We start from the raw sequence: 20,898 nt of genomic DNA, 5'->3' as shown, positions 1-20,898 counted from the left end.
CTTCAGTGTGTCACTTGGCTGTGAGTCCCATTGTCTCGCGTCTCTTTCTCTTTTCAGTGAGTTGTGTCATTCCCTCATGATCAGCACTTTTGTTGCCTTTGTTTTTGGCTGTACTTTAGAAGTCCATCTCGTCTTTTATCTGCCTCCCATTCATGCAGAAGGGAACAGTTGTGCTCTGTTGTGGAGATGTTCCACTGGATTTCCACCAGTGGGGTTTCCTTTCAGGCTGTTCAAAGTGCTACAATGGGCCTCCAAAGGCCTGAATGGCTATTGCCGAGTGCACGCTCTTAGTGAGACTCTATTTTGTTTTCCCGGAGTCAATAAAAATGCTAAGTTAAAAGCTAACCCTGACGCCCTCCCCACTCCCGACACTTGTTCGCCTCCTTTTAAGTTCCTCCCTCAATTATTTCTAAAGGAAAAATTAATGGGGAAATATTCGCTCTTGATCTTGCTAGTGAAGAGGAATCATAGCGATGCAAAGATCATTACAATTAGGAAGAAGCTACATTAGAAAGGACTGGCAGTGTTTAGTATGACATTTTCTCAGTGATTTTTGCAATTGGAATTTTTTTTTTTTACATTTTAAATACTTGCTCTCTGGGTTTATAGAGGAGAGCTTAGACTTTAGGCTTGTCAAGCATTGTGTGTGATGCTATGAAGAGGTAGAAGGAGATAGAGAGCACGGCTGTAACAGAAGAGATTATAGCGTGATGAATTGGCCAGTATAGATAACTGCTATGACTTCATCCTTATTGCGCAGATTAGGGCGTAAAATCCATCCTAATGAGGCGCACGCTGGAGAGAAGGGAAACGGCATGGCCTAGCTCACTACTACAGAGATGCTGCCAGGGTCACCAGCCACCAGCTGATCCTGTTTAAGAGGATCACATACTTCTCAGGCGAGAGAGAGAGAGAGAGAGAGAGAGACAGAGAGAGACCGAGACCCTCTACCAATACTTTGGAATGGTTTTGATGTAGTAGGTAGAATTGTAATGTCACATCATGGATAAGGCATGGAAACAATAAATATTGATAACTTTGACTGTTTTTTTTTATTCTTTCTCTGCCTTCTTTCATGTTTATGCATCACAGCATTTTCCTCCTGTTTCATCTGTTTTCCCTTCAGTTGAAAATGAAATTTAAAAGCTAAACCAAAGCAGATCTTGAAGTATTTTGCATATTAAAAAGATGCCATTTGTTGCAGAGTGGAAACCAAAGTCCTTAATTTTGTGCATTTTAGACACAGCTACTGCTGGCTTGGCTAGACTGCAAACTAATCTGCATATTCAGAGGCCTGTAGTTGAGGGGTTTTAATATAAGTCAAAGGGAAAAGAGGCACAAAATGAGCAACACATTTCTTCATGGAGCTACTGCATGAAAGAATTTTTCAAAAAGGAGTCATAAATAATTAATCGTTTTAAATATGCTGTTAGAGACTGAAGAAGTACAAAACAACCCCATTCGTGATTAAATAAACGACTTAAATTAATACTAGTGATATTAATATTAAATCTATTACAGGTTTTCGTCGACTTACGACCACGATTGGTTCCGACAGACCGGTAGTATTTGTTCATTTTATGCCATTTGTATCCTCTCTACACCATTTTTTTTTTTTTATCTTTCAAAATCGCGGAGATGGTAGTGCTGTCGGAAACTGGTACGCACTGTCGTACGCCGCGGCTTGTGGTCGTAAGTTGCATAGGTCGTAAGTCGACGACTACCTGTAGATGGTAATATGGCTTGTATAAGCCTTCATTATCCTGTCTACTATTCATGCAATCACTCTTAACATACAGCCTGCATACATCTTTAAAGTCTGCCTTGTAGCTGAGAGTTAATGAAATGTTTGTCTATCAAGTGTTATATTTCCAGTCTTTCCCTCCAGCATGACTGAATTATGCAATATATGGTATGCATGGATAGAAGTTATAGATGTTTTTGACACTTGCATAACATCGACAAGAATTATCCTTACAAGGTCATGTGATAAGGTCATGTGATAAGCGATATCCTTGTAGATTAGAATGTTCATCATGAATCTTTTTTTTTTATTATTTGAAGGTGCACTGTTTATTTGTTTGTTTTTGGGTTTTTTTTGTTTTTTTAACGAGAAAGGTTCACATGGTATATGTTGAGACCAGAGGTTTCCTTTTTAAGTGGCTGTGAGTGAAAGATCATATATGAAGCTACAATGTAAGACCAAGTACATTAACTCTAACATGCAGTGCAGCGTTCACTTATCATCAACTAAAATTTAGCTTTTTCCTAATTTATATTTTGGGAAGCAGAAAGCAAAACTTGTGAGAAAATATCGCACGCAGGCACAAGCAGAAAAACCCACAAAAAAAAAACGTGCAAGTGGAATTAAAACTTCTCTACACATCTCTAGCTGAGACCAATTATAAAGTCGAGCTAAAGGTGAGGAACTGTCAGAGCCAGAATTCTCAGACCATGCTGACAGTGCTGCCATCTCTACATCTCAGTTCTTTTCATTGTTTTCCAGGGTTTCTTCTGAAAATAAAACACACTTCAGGTTTGAATTCAACATGCAGATATGGATTTGAAGCACTAATCAGATACGGCTAATGAATACAGATACAGCTCTTTATTTAATCATAATAGCCATTGATTTTTTTTTCTTTTCTTTTTCAACTAATGGCCAGATTTGAGTAATCATGTGTTCGAATAGATATTCAAATTTTATTTGTCACATACACATTCATACAGAGTATGACATGCAGTATAATGCTTTATGTAGTATAGTTGCAAGCTCAGTATTGAAAACATGCTGTATACATATGCATGAAAAAAACAAGTTGCTAATCCAAATAACAAGAAGAAATTTAATCACTACAGTCTTTTCATTTGTGATGTTTAATGCATCTCGTCTCTTTTATTTATTTTTCACCTGAGGCGACATTGTAGTCGCGAGATAAGCGCTGTCGCCTCTTAGCTCCAGGGTTCCTGGTTCGATCCTGCGCTTGGGTTACTGTCTGTGTGAGCTTTTGCATGTTCCCAACATGTCTATATGGGCTGCCTCTGAATTCTGTGTTTTATTCCCCCCACTTCCTAAAAAGCATGCTGTTAGGTCAGTTGGTTATGTTAAATTGCACCTAGGTGCGAGTAAGAAACTGCATGATGCTCAGCTTCGGACTGGCGACAAATCCATGGTGTATTCCTGCCTGGGTTATAGTGTGAGCACTCTGTAGTCTAAACATAAGTTGGACACGGTCAGTTTTTATCCTGATGTGTTACTGTGTAAAAAATAACAACAACATAAAAACAGGACTGTGCAAATCAACCACAAGGCTGAAATGGGAGAAAAGTAGATGACAAATGTATTGTGACAAACACACACATCTACACACACATCTACATAAGTGATCACGAATAAGCACAAATCACATTGAGAGAATTTTTTTAATCAAGTATCTGCATCACAGTATCCAGGTATTCCCAGGATAGGCTCTGGATTTTTCTCTGAGTCTATTCAGGATAAAGTGGATAATGAAAATTAATATTCTTTCATAAAACTGTAATATAAAGAACCTTTGCCTTTCCTAAGTAACCTAAGACATAATGTGATAGTGATGTAACCCTATGCTTTCCTGAATATAGAAGACAAAATCCTTTTTCATATGTAGCATATTGCAACTTGTGGTCTGTAGAGATCTTCACCTTTCACTGATGATTCAGAATAACCCCCCTTGCTCGTCCATGTGCGACACAAAAACGACAGAGAATGCAGCAAAAATTATACATTATTGCACACATTATAGAAATTGGACGACCCAGCAAGGTACCCTTTCTGACTCTCTTTCTGATAATTATAAACAGCATGAAATTTCCATGAGCGTGTATGACCATTTACTATGTATTTAAGCTCTATGAACACTTTAGGGGGAAAAAAAAAAATCTAAACTGAAGTTCAAAAATCGTGGGGAGTGGTGGCTCCAGCGGTTAAGGCACTGGGTTACCGATCGGAAGGTTGGGGGTTCGAGCCCCGGTATCGCCAAGCAGCCACTCTTGGGCCCTTGAGCAAGGCCCTTAACCCTCTATGCTCCAGGGGACCCTGACGAGAAAAATAAATCAAGGACCGTGACGTCGGAGCGACATGGGGCCGCCTTCCCGTGGGCTCACCACCTGCAGGAGGGAGCGTAAGGGACCAGTGCTAAGAGGATTGGGCAGCAGTCGAAGGCGGGGGCCTAGACAGCCCGATCCCTGGACATGGAGAAGTGTCTGGGGAATCTGCTTAGACTGCTGCCCCGCGACCCGAATTACGGATAAGCGGGAGAAGATGAAATGAAAATGAAATGAAATGAAGTAAAAAAATCTGAGGGGGAAATTTAGGACCGAAAATAAATTAATCTGAGGAAGAGTGGTTGCTACATGTTAATTGGGCAAGACTTTAAGTAAATCAATTAGAGGCGAAAAGTGTCAACATATAGTTTTCAGTTTATAATAGTGTTTAGATTGCTGTATTTTTATCCTTCTCGAGTTTTATGTACTATATAATTGGCAGCCTGTGTAGGATTTGTTCATCTGTTCCTAAATTGTTCATTGGAGGATTTATAAAAAATATTTTTAAACTGGAAATACGTTCAGATAACACTTCGGAGTTTGTGCATAAAGCAAACTCCTGAGCTTGGACATGATCGATTTCAAATAATGCAATTTGCATGGATTAATGCAACTTTTATACAGGGAATATTCTGTTGAGTTTACCTTGCAAAAAAGTGCTTTGTAGTTGCTATCAAAAAAATGTTCCTTCAGGGAGTAAAATATGGAAATGCTGCTTTATGAATGGAGAATAGACTGGTACCGGTACTATAATACTTAAAATGCAGTATTTAGATTTAGGATAAACGTTGCATTCTAATTTAGATCCATATTTGAATGCTCTTAAAACACTTTTAAGCTCTCACCTGAGACACTTCTGTATTATTTTAAAATAGCAGTTTCCTTGGTGTTCATGATCACCTGGGTATAGTGTAGACCTTTTTTACCTCCTTCGGCACACCATTTTCATCACCTCACTTAATTCACACAGTGCATTTTTATGTAATTTACCTTTAAATTTTGACCTTAAACTGAGAAAAATAAATAAATTATACATTTTTTATATATATATATATATATATATATATATATATATATATATATATATATATATATTACACACACACACACGCACACACACACATATATATACATACACACATTTTTATATATATATATATATATATATATATATATATATATATATATATATATATATATATATATATATATTAATATAAATGTGTGTATGTATATATATATATATATATTAATATAAATGTGTGTATGTATATATATGTGTGTGTGTGCGTGTGTGTGTGTGTAATATATATATATATATATATATTAATATAAATGTGTGTATGTATATATATATATATTAATATAAATGTGTGTATGTATATATGTGTGTGTGAGAGAGAGAGAGAGAGAGAGAGAGAGAGAGAGAGAGAGAGAGAGAGAGAGAGAGAGAGAGAGAGAGTTTTTTTTTTATATATACCATGGGAGTAAGTGGAAAAAAGATTTTCATTTTTCAGCCTTTCCTTTAGTACTTCAGCATTTGTTATACATCTTGGGATTTCAGATCTTTTTTTTTAGATGATCTATAGTATTTGTTTTGGCGTTTTGAGTTGTTTTGTGAATGCACTAAAATGAGCAACCTAAAATTGCAAGTATGAAGAAATTCTGCTTTGTATAGCTTCTGGAAATCCAGCAGAAAATTTGAATTGAATTTGGATTGGTTTAAACAAATAAACATTTACATGCAGCTTTCCTGAAACATTGTTAATGAGGCCAATTGTCTGTAGACTCCATAATCCAGTGTCTCAGCTTTAGGTCTTAGTGGAGCCAACTGTGGATCACAGGATCACAGGGTGATGGAGCTGTGCTGAATCGATGTCTGAAATCCTGTCCAATTCCCTGTGCAATCGAAAGGGACACAGGCCTAAATGTAATGAGAAGCAGTTTTGTGTAGTGCCATATAAAAGCACCAAAGAGAAGCAGGCTTAAAAAAAAAAAGCATTACCAGTAAATCCAAGAACAGCAGCACAGTCTGCTAACTTTACAACCTTTACTGTAGTCAAGCTGCTCTGTTATGATGACCTTTCCAATAAAATATGTAAATAAAATTTAAAGGACAACAAAGTGGAATTTTGAAATGCTCTAAAGGCCTACTTCAGGGATTTAGTATATATCACTGTTTATTGGGAGGGAAAAAATGTTGGCCAGATGTGGGATTGAGTCACTGCCTAGTGAAGACCTTATCCAAGTTTTAGCATGCAGCGATGCTTACAGATATAGACAAATTTGTTGGTACCCCTGAAAAAGAAGAATAAATAATTGGATTATTATGCATATTGACAAGCGTTAATGCTTCATTGAGAATATTCTTGGAATAAATAAGACAAAACCGGAGCTTTTTGACAAGGCACATCAGCTGCATGTTTATAGATACAAAAATGAAGCTGTGAAACATGGGAGGAGACTTCAATATATTTTGGGGCTGCATTGCTGTATCTAGCATGGAAGCATTCTGGAGCAAAATATACAACCCAGCATCAGAAAGCGCTGTCTCAGTCATAGCTCATTGCTTCTCCAATAAAATAATTACCTAAAATGTACAGAAGGCACCTACTTTACAGCACCCATTAAATAGCTAAAACATAAGAGCACATAAAAATGGCTCAAAACAAAACAGTGGATTATTCTGAAGTAGCCTTCTAGGAGCTTTGATTTGATCTGATCTGAATCCTACTGAACATCTATGTTGAAACATGAAATCTAGAGAAAACACCCTTCAAACCTGCGACAGCTGGAGCCATTTGTTCATGAAGAGAGGGCCAAACTAGCTGTTAACAGGCACAGAAGTCTCACTGAGAGCTATAGAAATTGCTTGTTTGCAGTGATTGCCTCTAAAGGTTGTGCAAAAAAAATGAGGTTAGGCTCCCATCATTTTTGTGCATGCCCTTTTCATTTGTTTTATTATTTAAAAAAGTCTGTTAAATCAAAATTCAAAAGCAAATATGGAATATTTAATAAAAAGAAGTTATTTCAATAAAAATAATAAGTTCTTGTATTGATAACAACAAATTTGTCCACATCTGTAGTTGTACATAAAAAAAAAAAATATATATATATATATATATATATATATATATATATATATATATATATATATATATATATATATATATATATATATATATATATACCGTATTTTTTGGACTATAAGCCGCTACTTTTTTCCCACGCATTGAACCCTGCGGCTTAAACAACGAAGTGGCTAATTTATAAACTTCAAGCTAAAAAACTGAGCCTCGTAACATTAGACCAATGAAATTTCCGAACGGAAACGAAAAAACGCACTTCACCTGTGTTCTGAGCTGCATGGCATCGGGAGAAAATAATAAGGACATATTCCTCAGCCTTGCACACATGCAGTAATAGCGTAAAAATGCGGCGGCAGGCTATTCCCAAAATACCGCTCTGCTCTTAAAGGAGCCACAACATATTTCACCCGTTACACTGTGTAACAGACACTGTCTTTCGTTAAAGCCTGTGTAAAGTTCATTAGTTTCGGCTTATAGACAGGTGGTTCAAAAAGAAAATCTTTGTAAAATTCAGTGGGTACGGTTTATATTTGGGTGCGCTTAATAATTCGGAAATTACGGTGTGTGTGTATATATATCTGTATATGTGTGTGTGTGTGTGTGTGTGTGTGTGTGTGTGTGTATATATATATATATATATATATATATATATATATATATATATATATATATATATATACACACACACACATATACAGATATATATTCACACACACACACACACACACACACACACACACACACACACACACACACACACATATATATATATATATATATATATATATATATATATATATATATATATATATATATATATATATATATATATATATATATATATATATATATATATATCTTCTTCTTCTTCTTCTTTTGGCTGCTCCCATTAGGGGTCGCCACAGCGGATCATCCGTCTCCATACCACCCTGTCCTCTATATCTGCCTCTTTTACACCAACTACCTGCATGTCTTCCCTCACCACATCCATGAACCTCCTCCTTGGCCTTCCTCTTTTCCTCCTACCTGGTGGCTCCATCTTCAGCATTTTTCTACCAATATAATTCATGTCCCTTCTCTGCACATGTCCAAACCATCTCAATCTCGCCTCCCTCACCTTGTCACCAAAACATCCTACATGTGCTGTCCCTCTAATAAACTAATTTCTAATCTTGTCCATCCTCGTCACTCCCAACGAAAACCTCAACATCTTCAGCTCTGCTACCTCCAGCTCCACCTCCTGTCTTTTACTCAATGCCACTGTCTCTAATCCATACAACATCGCAGGTCTCACCACAGTCCTATAAACTTTCCCTTTCATTCTTGCAGATACTCTTCTATCACAAATCACTCCTGTCACTCTTCTCCACCCACTCCACCCTGCCTGCACTCTTTTCTTTACTTCCCTAACACACTCTCCATTACTTTGCACTGTTGACCCCAGGTACCTGAACTCCTCCACCTTCTCCACCTCTTCTCCCTGCAACCGCATCACTCCACTGCCCTCCCTCTCATTCACACACATGTACTCTGTCTTACTCCTACTGAGTTTCATTCCCCTCCTCTCCAGCGCATATCTCCACCTCTCCAGGCTCTTCTCAACCTGCTCTCTACTCTCACCACAAATCACAATATCATCTGCAAACATCATAGTCCAGGGAGACTCCTGTCTGACCTCGTCCGTCAACCTGTCCATCACCACTGCAAACAGGAAAGGGCTCAGGGCCGATCCTTGATGCAGTCCAACCTTCACCCTGAACCAGTCTGTCGTACCTACTGCACACTTTACTGCCGTCACACTGTCCTCATACATGTCCCGCACCACCCTCACATACTTCTCTGACACACCTGACTTCCTCATACAATACCACAACTCCTCTCTTGGCACCCTGTCGTACGCTTTCTCTAAATCCACAAATACACAATGCAGCTCCTTCTGTCCTTCTCTATACTTCTCCATCAACATCCTCAAAGCAAATAAGGCATCTGTGGTGCTCTTCCTCGGCATGAAACCATACTGTTGCTCACAGATGGTCACCTCTTCTCTCAGCCTGGCTTCCACTACTCTTTCCCATAACTTCATGGTGTGACTGATCAACTTAATTCCCCTGTAGTTACTGCAGGTCTGCACATCTCCCTTATGCTTAAAGATCGGTACCAGCACACTCCTTCTCCATTCCTCAGGTATCCTCTCCTCTTCCAGAATCCTGTTAAACAATCTGGTTAAAAACTCCACTGCCATCTCTCCTAAACATCTCCACGCTTCTACCGGTATGTCATCTGGTCCAACCGACTTTCCATTCTTCATCCTCTTAATCGCTGCTCTCACTTCCTCCTTACTAATCCTATCTACATCCTGCTTCACCAACTCCACATCCTCCAACCTTCTCTCTCTCTGATTTTCCTCATTCATCAGCTGCTCAAAATACTCCCTCCATCTTCTCAACACACTCTCCTCACTAGTCAACACATTTCCCTCTCCATCCTTTATTGCTCCAACTTGCAGTACATCCTTCCCAGCTCGGTCCCTCTGCTTGGCCAATCGGTATAAATCCTTTTCTCCTTCCTTAGTGTCCAACCTCTTATACAGTTCCTCATATGCCTTTTCCTTGGCTTTCGCCACACCCCTTTTAACCTGCTGCCGCATCTCCTTGTACTCCTGCCTACTTTCCTTATCACTCTGTCGATCCCACTTCTGTTTTGCCAACCTCTTTCCCCTAATGCTCTCCTGCACTTCCTCATTCCACCACCACGTCTCCTTGTCTTGCTTTCTATTTCCAGATGTCACACCAAGTACTTTTCTAGCTGCCTCCCTCATCACTCCTGCAGTAGTTGCCCAATCATCCGGCACCTCTTCACCACCACCAAGCCCCTGTCTGACCTCTTCCCTGAACCTCACACTACACTCTTCCTCCTTCAGTGTCCACCATCTTATTCTTCTTTCAAACCTTACTTTCCTCCTCTTCTTCTTCGCCTCCAAAACCATCCTACAGACCACCATCCGATGCTGTCTAGCTACACTGTCCCCCGCCAACACCTTACAGTCTCCAATCTCCTTCAGGTTACATCTCCTACACAGAAGAGAAAAGCGCAGCCGTTGAGAGAGTGCCGGTGGGAAGACACGTACCGGGATACGCATGCGCGATAACAACGACCGCCGTGAACCAACATATACCAACAATAACGGACAGTGAGAGTGTGGAAGTTTAAATAGGAGCTGGTGATGATGATAAACGAGCACCATATGTGCGCGATTGAAGCCGGGAGCTTTAGAGAAAGCGGCCGAGAAAACACCTGACACGCCGAAGGGGGCGCCAAAGGGGGCGTGGCAGGGGGATTCCTGACTGTTAACAAACATGTACTGTATGTATTTTTATAGCATGTCTTCATCAAACAAATCGCGGCAACGCTGTTGTGTAAAAAAAAAAAAACCTTCAAAAACACGTGCATGCACATTCTCATTTATTAACGCACATCATGTACATAAAGAAATTTCAAGCACGTTAATATATTGCCGCCATTTTGATTACCGTTTATCTCGATGCTTTTTGGCGACCCCCTAGGACATCGACATAACCGGGTTCCACTGTATGTATATATGTGTGTATATATATATATATATATATATATATATATATATATACAGTGAGGAAAATAAGTATTTGAACACCCTGCTATTTTGCAAGTTCTCCCATTTAGAAATCATGGAGGGGTCTGAAATTGTCATCGTAGGTGCATGTCCACTGTGAGAGACATAATCTAAAAAAAAAAATCCAGAAATCACAATGTATGATTTTTTAACTATTTATTTGTATGATACAGCTGCAAATAAGTATTTGAACACCTGTCTATCAGCTAGAATTCTGACCCTCAAAGACCTGTTAGTCTGCCTTTAAAATGTCCACCTCCACTACATTTATTATCCTAAATTAGATGCACCTGTTTGAGGTCGTTAGCTGCATAAAGACACCTGTCCACCCCATACAATCAGTAAGAATCCAACTACTAACATGGCCAAGACCAAAAAGCTGTCCAAAGACACTAGAGACAAAATTGTACACCTCCACAAGGCTGGAAAGGGCTACGGGGAAATTGCCAAGCAGCTTGGTGAAAAATGGTCCACTGTTGGAGCAATCATTAGAAAATGGAAGAAGCTAAACATGACTGTCAATCTCCCTCGGACTGGGGCTCCATGCAAGATCTTACCTCGTGGGGTCTCAATCATCCTAAGGAAGGTGAGAAATCAGCCCAGAACTACACGGGAGGAGCTGGTCAATGACCTGAAAAGAGCTGGGACCACCGTTTCCAAGGTTACTGTTGGTAATACACCAAGACGTCATGGTTTGAAATCATGCACGGCACGGAAGGTTCCCCTGCTTAAACCAGCACATGTCCAGGCACGTCTTAAGTTTGCCAATGACCATTTGGATGATCCAGAGGAGTCATGGGAGAAAGTCATGTGGTCAGATGAGACCAAAATAGAACTTTTGGGTCATAATTCCACTAAACGTGTTTGGAGGAAGAAGAATGATGAGTACCATCCCAAGAACTCCATCCCTACTGTGAAGCATGCGGGTGGTAGCATCATGCTTTGTGGGTGTTTTTCTGCACATGGGACGGGGCGACTGCACTGTATTAAGGAGAGGATGACCCGGGCCATGTATTGCGAGATTTTGGGGAACAACCTCCTTCCCTCAGTTAGAGCATTAAAGATAGATCGAGGCTGGGTCTTCCAACATGACAATGACCCGAAGCACACAGCCAGGATAACCAAGGAGTGGCTCTGTAAGAAGCATATCAAGGTTCTGGCGTGGCCTAGCCAGTCTCCAGACATAAACCCAATAGAGAATCTTTGGAGGGAGCTCAAACTCCGTGTTTCTCAGTGACAGGCCAGAAACCTGACTGATCTAGAGAAGATCTGTTTTGAGGAGTGGGCCAAAATCCCTCCTGCAGTGTGTGCAAACCTGGTGAAAAACTACAGGAAACGTTTGACCTCTATAATTGCAAACAAAGGCTACTGTACCAAATATTAACATTGACTTTCTCAGGTGTTCAAATACTTATTTGCAGCTGTATCATGCAAATAAATAGTTAAAAAATCATATATTGTGATTTCTGGATTTTTTTTTTTTAGATTATGTCTCTCACAGTGGACATGCACCTACGATGACAATTTCAGACCCCACCATGATTTCTAAGTGGGAGAACTTGCAAACTAGCAGGGTGTTCAAATACTTATTTTCCTCACTGTATGTATATATGTATGTATGTATATATATATATATATATATATGTATGTATGTATATATAGTGTGTATATGTGTATATATTTATGTATATGTCTATATATCTATACATTTATATATATATATATATATATATATATATATATATATATATATATATATATATATATATATATATATATATATATATACACACACACACACATACATACATGCATGCATGCATGCATGCATACATACATACATACATACATAGGGGACGATGTAGGTTTTCTTTCACAAGATTCCTTTCACTTGAACTAACAGACCCAAACCTTCTAGCATGACAATACCCGTGCACAAAAATTATCTCCATGGAGATATGGTTTACATGGGTTCGGAGTGGAAGATCTTGAGTGGCCTGCTGTTGAACTCTGACCTCATCCCTATTGAATATCTTTAGAATGAATTGGAATGCTGACTGCATCCCAGGCCTCCTCACCCTACATCTGTACCTGACGTTACTAACCCCCTTGTGGCTGAATGAGCACAAATCTCCACAAGCACCCTAAAATCTAGTGTAACATCTTCCCAGAAAAGTGGAGGTTATTATAACAGCAAATTAAATGTGCAATGGGATGTACAAAGAGCATAAACATATTTATGTTGCAATTCTGTCTATAGAGGTCTGAAATCCCGAATCAAAAATAAGAGGTGAGGCTAAGGTCTTTATAAATTTGGAATATAATGAACATTAAGTGAACTTCATTCAACTCCGCAGAACTCTCATAGATGAAGGCATTATTCATCATGCCCGAAACAAGACTGAAAGCACATGTGTCTTTTGATGGCGTTTCTATAAGTGACCTGACATTTAAGCAAATTTAGATTCTTTGGTCCGTGTTGCATCATTAAAATCAGTACAGTATGTTGTGGCAGTAAATGAAAACCCGCTGTTAGCTGGAAGCCAGTAAAAAAGAAGCCTGCGTGTCTTTGGTTTTTAGAGGGAATGAAAGAATGTTTCTGCTTGTGTAGGATTCTTGCATTAATTCTGGAGAAACAGTACATTTTCTTTTCTCTGTGTGTACTCCAGTCAGGGTCTCTCAGTATGCTAGCTTGCTCGTTTTCCTTTAGCTTTCTATAAGCACATTGCCCTAAAGAGACGGGTTCCATGTCAGGGCTTATTATTTTGTTTTATTCTTTTCAGGGTTACATTAGAGAAAGAGAGATAAAGGATATTTACTGTAACAAGTTCTGAGTACAAAAAAAGAGATTATGGCAAAATAAAAAAACTAAATTTTGAGGATTAAACAAAGACTTTTTGAATGGAAAATGAAATGTTGAATATTGTCCATATAGAGCTTAGCATCACATCATGCTGCATTATGGGATCGTTCCACCATTTGTACCAGTTGTTCCTTCTTTACATGCTAAAAACACATTCACACACTCCATGAGCTTATTTAGAGCTGTTTGATTGTGGTTTTTCTGGCTTTCCGGCTTTTCATGCTTAAAGGAGAAGACTTTTTAAACAAGTGGAGCAATGATCTGAATATCCTACATCCTGTTACATTTCCATATACCGTATGTTTTAGACTATAAGCCCCTACTTTTTTCCCACGCTTTGAACCCCGCGGCTTAAACAGCGAAGCGGCTTATTTATGAATTTTTCCTGGGTTTTTCCCGGTTTCACAAACTTCAAGCCAAAAAACTGAACCCCATAACATTAGACCAATGAAATTTCTGAACGGAAACGAAAAAATGCACCTCACCTGTGTTCTGAGCTGCACAGCATCGGGAATTTTTTTTTTTCTTAAACGCACGACGATGCCAAAAGATAAACTCCAGAGAGAAATAGTTGTGAAAGGAAGGAGGAAGACAGTGAACAATGACTTTCTTGGTAGGCTACTGTTTAGATACAAGCCGTTGTAACGCGTTGAGTCTGGGTCATGGGAGAGCTCACTAACTCCAGTTGCAACAGAAATCATATAAGCACAGACAGGTTTCCAAAACTCGTGCTTTTTTATTTTACTTGGCAACAGCGTTACGGGTTAGTCAAAGAAACTTAGAAATGAGCAGCAGAAAATAATAAGGACATATTCATCGGCCTTGTACACACGCAGTAATAGCGGAAAATTGCAGCGCCAGGCTATTCCCAAAATACCGCTATGCTCCTAAAGGAAGCGCAACATATTTCACCCGTTACACCATGTAACAGACACTGTCTTTCGTTAAAGCCTGTGTAAAGTTCATTAGTTTCAGTGTAGACAGGTGCGGCTTATTTATGTTTAAAATAAAAATCTTTGTCAAATTCAGTGGGTGAAGATATAGCGCACCCATATATTAGCCACTTATATATGGGTGCGCTATATCTTTACAGATATAGTGTTTAGCTTGAAGGACTACTGATCTTAAGAAGTGTAAATGTGAGCACACATGAAAACTCCTGAAGCCAGCCAGCTGCACTATTTTGCTCTGCTGCTCATGCGTCATCATGCATCAAGACAACATAACACATTTCGAGGAAAGTGCTCTTTGCACTTTCTTACATTATGCTCTCACACACATGCCATCTTACATACATGTCCTTTTGCCTACACATGCTCGCACAAAAAGTAACAATTGGCGGTTGTCACTGGGATTTGCAAGTGCCACCGATTCCACTATGAGAGCATGGACAGTTTGTCTCCCAGTAGCATGGCAAACATTTTTCAAATTGCCATATAAACATGTACTTTAAACTTGAAGGAGAATTTAATGATATAAACGTGCCCTATTTATTTGATACAATTGATATTCTATGCACAAAAACTTGAAGTAAAATTTATAAATTACACTTGCCGAATAATGCATTAAATATGACCTGGGCATATCGGTAATCCTTTATTCATCAAAACTGTTCGAGACCAAACACTTGGGTGAATAGGGAAAAGCCATAAACATGACATGAAAATATGAGTACTGGGGGAAGCAGCAGAGACCATTCCTTGGTTAATTAAGCATTCCTGGCAACATACAAGTTCAACCAAGTGTTATTGTATTTGATGTCAAAGAACATCACATTACATTAAAATATAATTCAAATACACTGTCAAGTACCGCTGTCAACGATGCACTAACAGGCTATGTGTTGAGAATATTGATGGCAGTTTTTTCTTTTTACTTGCTTGTTTGCCTTTTGATTGGTAGGTAGACTTGAAAGATTCCAACCAAGCATATACCCTTAAGGATATTTATTTTGAGTCTATCAAGAATACCCACTAAATAAGAGAAAATGACAATATAGTGTACAAACTAAAAAAAATTTGGAACTTTGTTTGGAACCTCTTTTTTTCTTTCTTTTTAGATTTAAAGTCTATTTTTTAAACCAGGGTTGATAGACATAGGTGGAGCTGAGACAGTGTATTACAACAGAACAATAATGTAGCTTCCAATTAATCTATAATAAAATGAAATACAAAACTGCTAGATCTTATGCCAGATTTTTCCATAAGAATGCTGCATCATTCCCATTTCCCTGACATTCCTGGGGGAAAAAAACCTTGTTGATTTGTCCTGAAAAGCATTTTATGCACCTAGATACAAATTTATACACACACGTGCACTGCTTTCCGTTGTCTTTTTCTTTCCCCCAACCTTGCTTATTTTTATTTTGGTCCAATAGTAAAGATGCTTGGCAGTTTTGTCTTTCATGCAATACGGATTTCCTCCCATTCTCCTTTGCATATTCCCTCCTCATTCCTATGTGAGGTATTGTTCCTGACCAAATTTAAACACTACAGCATTCAGGATCCCTGCAGAGGCTCTGTGTACTTGGGCCCACAAAGTGCTTGCAGCCATAACTACATGAATTGCTTTTAATTGCTTGGTATAGCTGCATCATCTTAGTTGAGATTATGCCTGATTGATACTGGAAGGCAATTGTAAGCGTGGAGGATGGGATTAAGTGCCTATTGAAGTGACTTTAGCTCCTTTACACAACAAAGAGCGAAGGGAGAATACTTTACCCCCCCTCCTTTCATCTAAAGCCCAGTGACACCCCCACCACCACCACCTACCCCTTTTCCTGGATGGAAAAGAAACACAATCTACTGATATTATTCCTCTAAGGGCAATGAGAAGGAAGAGCCAGACAAGAACTGTTCCTGGCTATAATTAGCTATATGTGATCCCAATTATTTAGCCTATTCATTATTGCTACAGTAATTGTTTGAACAGCCTGACCTAAAGAACAAATAATTAAAACGTGTGTGCCCTAACTGCAACTACTGGTGCGTGTAATAAAATGTATTGGAAGGAGCTGAAGCAATAAAGCTGAAGCGTGTTTCATTAGGCATTAAGTACTGTGAAACAGGAATCTTGGCTCTCAGGGCAGAACTTTGGCTCTTCGGATTAGCAGCGCTACTGTTTGCTGCTAGTGAGTCGTACGTCCAGAAGTAATTAGCCAAAAGCGTTATGTAGATTTGTTGTGTTGTTCAAACTTTAATTATTTTGCGGGTCTTTGTAATCCCTTTCTGTTTCAGTCTCTTGGAGCGTCGAGTGGCCCTGACCCTAAATAGATTTATACAGCTAGAGCTGTTAAGCCTTTGTGTATTACCATTAAAGGAGAACAATTGGCTGTGATGTTGTGGGTGATAAAGGCGCTCAAAGCGCAGGTCAGCAGCACTCGTCCACTTGAAAAGGGGGCTTAAAGCAAAACAAACTTTGTCATTGTGTTAAACATTTCGGAAGGAAGGACATGGACACTGATAGCATGTGTTCCTTCTTTCATTTGAGTGTCGTGTAGAAACAAATAGCACATTTTAAACAAACAAAATTGGGCAGTATATGAACTTTGATGTGTTATCCTTTCATTTGTTTGTGTGTTCAGGATCGCACAAAGGCTGCTGGTGGCAGCATGGCGGCAGGGTGGTTGGCGAGCCAACCATTCCCCTGGCAAGTCTCTGAAATATATCCCACGACGAGCTGTTCTCTACGTCCCAGGCAACGACGAGCGCAAACTCAAGAAGCTCACCTCGCTGAACGTGGACTGTGCTGTTCTAGACTGCGAGGATGGCGTCGCCCTTAACAAGAAGGTACGCACTGCAAGGGCAGCCTTCATTGTTCGTGCATCACCTGACTCTATGGCACAAGAAAACCAATTCTTTTACAGCCCCCCATTCAGCCAGGTGCTAGCCCTTTATCACCAGGCATAAAGCTAGCTAAGCACCATGCTTAAAACAAGCACATTTACTTCCCATTATGTCATCATAAAGGCAAGAAATGCCCCTATCACATCCTCTTGAAACAAGGTGCCCACTTCACACTGGGTTAGCAGCAGGAAGTCAGCAGATGCAGCAGGTTAAAAGCATTCTCAACCCACCCACACAGCCTGCCAATTGGCCCTGTTTGCCTTGCCATGAAATTGTGATAGGAGCTCAGGATAAAGAGGGGCTGGAGAAAAAGAAGTCACCTAACAAAGGTTTTTAAGTCGTGATAATAAAGATGATTGATATGGCCAGAGGCTATTCCTGATTGAGAGAGGTCAACTATGACCCTTTAAGAAAATGTGATTGGGCTCAATGTTTTGCAACACCCCCTTATTTCTCTATCACTGCTAAGTGGGGGGAAAAAGGGTTTCAAAGGAAAATGTCACCGAAGTGTCCACCGATGCCTGAAAATAATACTAGCTTAGCATTCTCTCATCTTTTGTGTCGCCGAGGTGCCTTGATTGCATCTTAATCCAGCCTTTGACAGCCATTAAAAGTTTAGACTGTTGTTTTCTTTATTTCCTTTGATAGAAACGAGGACCCAAATGCTGACCTTGGGTGCAACAGTTGCTTTAGGTGTTCGCACGCATGCTGATAAGAAAAAAACGCAATCGCGTAGATGTTGGTGTTTCAGAGAAGCAATACCACTGACTGACTGACAATATCCTTCGAATCAGTGCAGTTCTGCCTCTACAGGATTATTCTGCTGAAGAATAGTAAGGCAACGTGATCTGAGCAGAGGAGAATTGCATTAGGAAAGGGTATTGGTTCTCTTCCTGAGTGTAGCTAGCACATATTTTTGCAAGCCTGTTCGAATTAACTGTCCCTACTCCAGATCAAAACGGTAATGGCACACCCTGAAAAATAACATTTGTACCGTTTAGTAATCCTATTACTCCTCAGCATTTTTGATCGTTTAAATCTGCCAAGGTTTCAGAAGCGCTTTCAATCCACAGCACAAGTTCGAATTTTATTTTAAAACCCATATGTTAGCTTTAAAGACTCTGGCACAGTACACTGGAAGCTGGATTCCATTATTTATTCGCTAGCGCGTAATGTAAAAATGAGTTATTAACTCCATAATAAAAAGCACCTCGCTCGACGGCTCCCTCTCCTTCACTCCCGCTCTCTCCGCTGTTTTATCCATCCTGGCAATTGAAAATCCGTGGGAGTTGTTGTGTACAGACATTTTTATTTCCATGCCACTGAATGACACTTCGTTCTGCAGCCCAGCTGTGCTTGTATAGGCCTGCAAAATCTGAGTGAGTGACTGAGAAAATTATCACTCAGCAACAAATTTCAAGCTACTGGATGAAGTATTGACTTCAGGATTTGTATTTATTTCTTTATTTTAATAAATTTGTGGTAATTGTTTTTTTTAATTTATTTTTTATTATTAATGTAAGTATACGCTAATGTATATGAGTACAGTTAGTAAATTGCATAGTATTTTGTGCCTGTAGCTGGTTCACTTTCATACACACCCTGTGTGTTTCGATGTCAGATGACAGATGCTACAAGGTCTGGCCAGACATTTCAGCTTATACACTAGCATTGAGGAGCATGGAGAGCATGCGGTCGTCTCAGTGTGCATCCAGCTGATGGCTACCCTTCTCTTCTCTCTGAGAGACTTTTGTTCTGTGTATATAGTGCTGGAGATGCCCTATAGACGGGCGCACAGTTTGGAGCATTCGGCCCAGCGGCTGTGCTTCTAGTTCATGTCCCGTCTCCCCGCGGCCATCTCGCTCCATGCTCCCCTCCTAATCCCTGCAAGTTTGGAGCTAATGAACTAACTGCTGAGCTGTCGCCACGGCGCGTAGTCCCAAACTATACTGTACTTCACACCCGATTTATTCTCCAGATGGCAAGACTACGCAGCCCTGCCGGGAGGGACCACCTCTTTCACTGGAGTGTGAAAGTGGACGGATGTTGTTTTCATACTTTATCTGATCATCTGCAAGCTTAAAAAAAAAAAAAATCCTTCCACTCTGTTGCCAGAGATAGGACGCTTCAGCTAACTGGCCCGGGTGAGGCGTAATGAGAGAGAGGTTGTGTGAGAGCACATCTCTTCTCTTGTTTCATCTGAGGTTAGTATGTCACCGGCTCAGCCCTCGCCTTAGCCAATCCGCTCAATAACAGCTGGCAAGGAGGGGTGAGGCATGAAACAGTTCACTTTCTGACCAGTATCTTTTTTCCGGTCCTCTCAGTTTATTTATTTTTTTTTTTTTTCATTTGTTTTAAAATCATTTTTGGAACAAAATATCCTCTTCTGTGTTTCTTAATCAGGTATGTACACATATGTGCCTTGTGTCCTTTCGCCCAGAAGCGATCTGAATATATATCCAAAATACATACACTTTCACATTACGTGTTATGTAATGATAGTCTTATAGCTGCTGCGTTCCACCTTCTATATCACATAACTCATACTTATTAAGTGTTAGATGTTTATCGAGGCATATCTATATCCTGCCGACTATACCCAGTCCAGTATCGTGCTACATTTTGGCCAGTGCACATGGAAAGATGAGAAGCGTGGAAGCAGGGTGCTGTTCAGTGGGTGTTTATCAGTGGTGTATTCACCCCACCAGCATTTTTCGCTTGTTTGACATGAACTGCCATGACATGCAGAGAGCTTGTTTGTGTTAAGCTCGGTTGCTTCTGTGGTAGTCCTGCTGGTGGCAGCAGATGAATGGTTTGAGCAGCGAGTGGACTCGCAGCCCATATTTGTCTCTTATACTTTACAGTGTACTGTAAATATGCAGTATATATACAGAGACAGCTCTATCTTATTCTTTCATGTTGACCATTTTCAACCCCACACACTGATTGTTTGGATTATGTTTTATTATTTTTTTTCTCCAGTGTTTGTAGGTTAGTATGCTTCACCAGGAGTGCAGTGAATTTCGTTTTCGTTTGACAAATCAGTCTTAATAATACTCTCTTCGAGTCTTAGATTTCACTCGGTTCTTATTTGAAAGTGTAATATTTTGGTTTCCTGTCAATGCTTCCATTTTAGCATAATTTATGCAACGAACTGTTATATGATATACATCTTTGAAAAACAGTGTATGGATATAGTGTTTAGTTCAAAGAGCAGATTTTTTGGGGTTAGGGGGGTGGGGGGGATATGGTTGAGGTGTGTGTGTGTGTGTGAGAGAGAGAGAGAAAAGGGGGGGGGGGCTGTTTCTCTCGCTCTCTCTTTCTCTGAGTTCACTGGTTGCTGAGCTGCTCTGAGCAGGAGGCTGAGGA

General features: G+C 39.7%; 1 protein-coding gene across 1 annotated transcript in view; it reads left to right on the top strand.

Moving 5' to 3' along the window:
• Positions 1–20,898, top strand: part of clybl (citrate lyase beta like) — a 67,738-nt gene that overhangs the window by 24,652 nt on the left and 22,188 nt on the right. The window contains exon 2 of the mRNA XM_083537143.1: positions 17,268–17,472. Within this exon, the coding sequence (XP_083393269.1) occupies positions 17,268–17,472 (205 nt within the window). The remainder of the gene's footprint in view (positions 1–17,267; positions 17,473–20,898) is intronic.

Source organism: Silurus aristotelis (genome assembly GCF_946808225.1).
Source record: "Silurus aristotelis genome assembly, chromosome: 3".
Classification (NCBI taxonomy): Eukaryota; Metazoa; Chordata; class Actinopteri; order Siluriformes; family Siluridae; genus Silurus; species Silurus aristotelis.
The sequence above is the reverse complement of the archived record's forward strand: the minus strand, read 5'-3'. Positions and strand labels throughout refer to the sequence as shown.